The sequence below is a fragment of the Triticum aestivum genome, chromosome 1A (genome assembly GCF_018294505.1).
Source record: "Triticum aestivum cultivar Chinese Spring chromosome 1A, IWGSC CS RefSeq v2.1, whole genome shotgun sequence".
Lineage (NCBI taxonomy): Eukaryota > Viridiplantae > Streptophyta > Magnoliopsida > Poales > Poaceae > Triticum > Triticum aestivum.
In genome coordinates, this window is record NC_057794.1 from 250,668,768 (window position 1) to 250,673,052 (window position 4,285).

Sequence of the window (4,285 nt, forward strand, 5' to 3'; positions counted from 1 at the left end):
CCACCACCACCAGTGTCTGCCGGTCTGCCTCACAATAGTCTCACAGCTCTCATTCTTTTAACTGTTCAGGTTGAGTCTCACAGGAAGGCAGCGGCGGCAGTTGCTGCTGGTAAATTTAAAGAAGAAATAGTTCCAGTTAATACAAAGGTAATGTAGTGCCTTAGTTTTCTCTTCCCAAATAACTGTGTCTACTTTTGAGGAATTTTTACTCAAAAGTTAGAATTGTTTGACCTGCCCTGACACTTATGTTGTCTTCCAAAGATCGTGGATCCAAAAACTGGTGAAGAAAAGGAGATTGTGGTCTCAGCAGATGATGGAATCCGGTCGAATACCACACTGGCAGTCCTGTCAAAACTTAAACCAGCATTTTCCAAGGACGGGACCACTACTGCTGGTAACCAATAGGAAAATGTAACTGAATGCAGATTTCTTTTAGCGGTAACACTCTTAAAAGATTGATGTTCTTTTAATCGTAGGAAATGCTAGCCAAGTAAGTGATGGAGCTGGAGCTGTCCTACTAATGAGGCGAGATGTTGCTACACAGAAGGGTCTTCCAATTCTTGGAATCTACAGGTATCAGTACTCTCTCTATATGTTTTGCAACATAGTACATAGGTAGAATCATGCTCATATTCTGTAGAAAAATTTCCTGCGGTTATTGGCAACATATTAATACTTCGGTTTACGCTTTTACTACCAACATTATGGCTCAACGCTTTTTTGGCATCGAAGCAGAGAGAATTATGATACTTTTAATCATTACAGTATTCTGTTTTTCACTCAACATGTGAGCCGAATTTGCAAATGTAGGAGCTTTGCTGCAGTTGGAGTTGATCCAGCTGTGATGGGTGTTGGTCCTGCTGTTGCTATCCCAGCAGCAGTGAAGGCCGCGGGCCTTCAAATTAATGATGTTGACCTCTTTGAGATTAATGAGGTATACTTTCATCTAGTTCTTCCATTCTGAATATACTACTATATCCACCGATGATACTCATTTGCTCCTGTACATAGGCTTTTGCATCTCAGTATGTGTACTGCTCAAAAAAGTTGGATCTCGATCCCGCAAAAGTCAATGTTAATGGAGGTGCAATTGCTCTTGGACATCCATTGGGTGCCACAGGTATCTGTTTTTAATCAATGCTGTGTGCACCTGGCGCTCATCACTTGCTTGATCCTTGGACTGTTTGACACTGCTTTACCCCAAACAGACAGTCTCGTGCTGCAGCCACTTGCATGCTGCATATATACTCAGTGGCGATAACGTTTCCATGTTTTCATCTTGGCAGGTGCGCGATGTGTCAGCACTCTTCTCAACGAGATGAAACGCCGAGGCAAGGACTGCCGGTTTGGAGTGATTTCTATGTGCATAGGTACATGATTTAGTTGCATGGAAAGAACGGTCGTTGATTCGATAGTAGAACTGCAAATGACAGAAATTATTGATGAACAGGTTCCGGGATGGGTGCGGCCGCCGTTTTCGAGCGTGGAGATGCGGTGGATGAGCTGACGAATGCCCGAGGGGTGCCCTCGCTTAACTGGCTCTCCAAAGACACCGTGTAACTATTTCTCATGCAAATTGTGTAGCTGCCACCATTGTTCTCAATTATCGATGCGTGCCGGGGCTAGGGAATAAGTTGATCCTGCATTTGTAATTCTTCTTAGGTCATGAAAAATCTTATCAGCGTTTGAGCTTATTTGTTTCACCGTTTTGTGTCTCTGTTCCTAAAATAGTGCTTTGATAAATAAATTCTGATGAACTCTCGTCTTAACGCTACAAATCATATTTGCATTTTATTTGTATATATGTGGTATGTTAGTTCTTGTTTGGAACAGAAATGAAAATTATAGGAATTTCGGAGGATTGACATCTAGTAAACCGTACGCAAATATGCGCGACACATACATTCTTTCATACGAAGGCAAATAGATTTGCTTCATTGATTAATTAAGAAAAAGAGAGCTGCCTAGATAATTTACAGAAAAATAGGCGAAAACTGATACAACACCCCCTAGGCAGACTACTCGCAAAGCATGAAACGCCATAACCGTACGAGCGACCCTCAAATGCATAATAACCACAACCATCGACACTTGTACAACATAACAGAACTCCGACACTTGTACTCCCTTCGTTTTTAAATATTTGTCTTTCTATAGATTTTAACAAGTGACTACATACGATATAAAGTGAGTGCATCTATGGACGTGAATTTTTGGGACATGATGGCACGCGATGCCGTAATCCCGTCCGTTCGCATGCACATCATGATTACTACTTAATATAGGGCGCTGCGCAATACCTGACGCGTTATTTGCTGTTCACCAAGAATACGTCGTGGTATACCTCGGAGTAGTGGGCCAGGTGTCACTTATCATCGTATGAATACTCGCTTGTCCGATAGCGACTGAGCACACAGGTTGAGTCGGTCAATAACTCCTCTGGGTGTGGGGCTGTCGTCCAATAACACCGCCTCGCTCGTGCTATGCATTGTAGCTCGTCTTCAAGCTGTACCCTGTGGAAAAGCAGCAGAACAAGAGAAAATGGCTTCAACAGAAACGGAGACTCGCATGTTAGCATCTTGACATTATATTTGATCATGCGTCTTTTGTTTATTTAGGTATTGCCGAACACGCTGACGTCTACTCATCCTGTTCGTACCTTAGCATGTCGACTGTTTTGGTGGAAAGTTCAGGAGCGGGGTGCTCACTGCATGCTGCCATGTCCATTAGCTATGCCCCGTGCCTGTAAGCTGGGTGATATTTACACATCGTGACGCACCCGTCCATAAGCATCGTCACCCTGCTCTCTCTCTCTCTGTGTATGCCAGTAATGTAGCCCGTCTTCAAGCTGGATCCCTGGAAAGTAGAAGAACACCAGAAAATTGGCTTCGGCGTGCACATAAATGCAGAGGTTACCTTTTCAGTCTCAAATCGATCACGTGTGGTTGACTCTTAGTCTCAAATCGATCACGTGTGCCTTTTCAGTCTCAAATCGATCACGTGTGGTTGATTCTATGGCACTACACGGTCACATCTCACATCTGTTTCTTTTGTTTGACCTTACCATGAGTAGTGGTTTGACATCATCTGTATGCCCAATTGCCCATTAATCCCTCCTGGGTAGCTTAATGGCTGTCAGAGGCATTTACGCTGCCTTGGCTGCCAATTAAACGACTAAATTAAAGGCCGCGCGTCAGATATTTATATCGGCGGCTTGAATGGGGCGCATATTGTGTGGGTCTACTCCCTGCTGATTTGGTGCGTTTCCATTGATGATTAAAATTAGACTTGCATGGTTAGCTGCCCGACGAAAATGAATACGCGGTACATGGACACACATAGCCCATTAGTAGATACATGGAGGGACATGGTGCAGGAAATAAATACTGGTACTAGATATCAGATGGTCTAATGGGTTCAGTGCTAAATAATGACGACGACCATCTTTTTGCAGTGGGGTTATGCTTCAGTTGTTGTGGACAAACAACAGGGCGATGGCCACGATGCACAGGATGAAAAAGTTCATAAGCCACGAGAAGGGTCTACTCCATGTTCATTCCCACAGCCAGAACCTACATTCTCCATGCTGCAAAACAAATCTTTAGTTTCGCAGATAACGATATAGATGGATGGAGAAAAGGTGAATGATGAACTACCAGAGTTCAAACTTGTAAAGATGCCACCCAGGCTTTGATCTGTGGCAAAAACAAACCAGATGACGTAGCCCGCGGAGAGGATCCGCCTGGTTGGCGATGACATGAGAGGCAGGTGTTGTAGAGCGCAGACATGGATGAAGATGAACACGTGCTTCTCAACTGCGGTGAGCCTATGAGGGTAAGAGAAGATGAGTTGGACAACCGAAACAAGCAAGAAGAACGTTTTAAAGAACCAAAGGAGTGTGCTGCAATTAGCCGTTTGAGACTAACAAACAATCAATGCGTTCTGATCCAGTGCTGCCTCGCGGGCCATGCGCTGCATGCGTCAGCTGCAAATACGTGGCTATACAGACTGCTATATGAGGAGGGGAAGTCATTATATAGCCGGAGGGTATTAATGTTGCACGAATCGCGCGACAGCATGCGGTGTGAGATACCGACCGCGCGTGGTGGCATGTTCACTCGTGATTATTCGGTGTATCTATACTCTAAAATATGTATGCATGCATCCGTATGTTGTAGTCCATTTGGAATGTCTAGAAAGACAAATATTTAGGAATGAAGGGAGTACAACATAACAAAACTTCTGACGAGAACATCGCCAATGACAAAAACTGGGCACCCTCCAT

General features: G+C 44.1%; 1 protein-coding gene across 1 annotated transcript in view; it reads left to right on the forward strand.

The window, feature by feature from the left end:
• Nucleotides 1-1,761, forward strand: part of LOC123044742 (3-ketoacyl-CoA thiolase 2, peroxisomal) — a 3,956-nt gene extending 2,195 nt beyond the window's left edge. Inside the window, exons 8-14 of the mRNA XM_044467587.1 lie at nucleotides 70-147; nucleotides 262-394; nucleotides 477-573; nucleotides 811-934; nucleotides 1,012-1,120; nucleotides 1,287-1,370; nucleotides 1,451-1,761. Of these exons, the coding sequence (XP_044323522.1) occupies nucleotides 70-147; nucleotides 262-394; nucleotides 477-573; nucleotides 811-934; nucleotides 1,012-1,120; nucleotides 1,287-1,370; nucleotides 1,451-1,560 (735 nt within the window). The 3' untranslated portion in view covers nucleotides 1,561-1,761. The remainder of the gene's footprint in view (nucleotides 1-69; nucleotides 148-261; nucleotides 395-476; nucleotides 574-810; nucleotides 935-1,011; nucleotides 1,121-1,286; nucleotides 1,371-1,450) is intronic.
• Nucleotides 1,762-4,285: the final 2,524 nt, after the last annotated feature.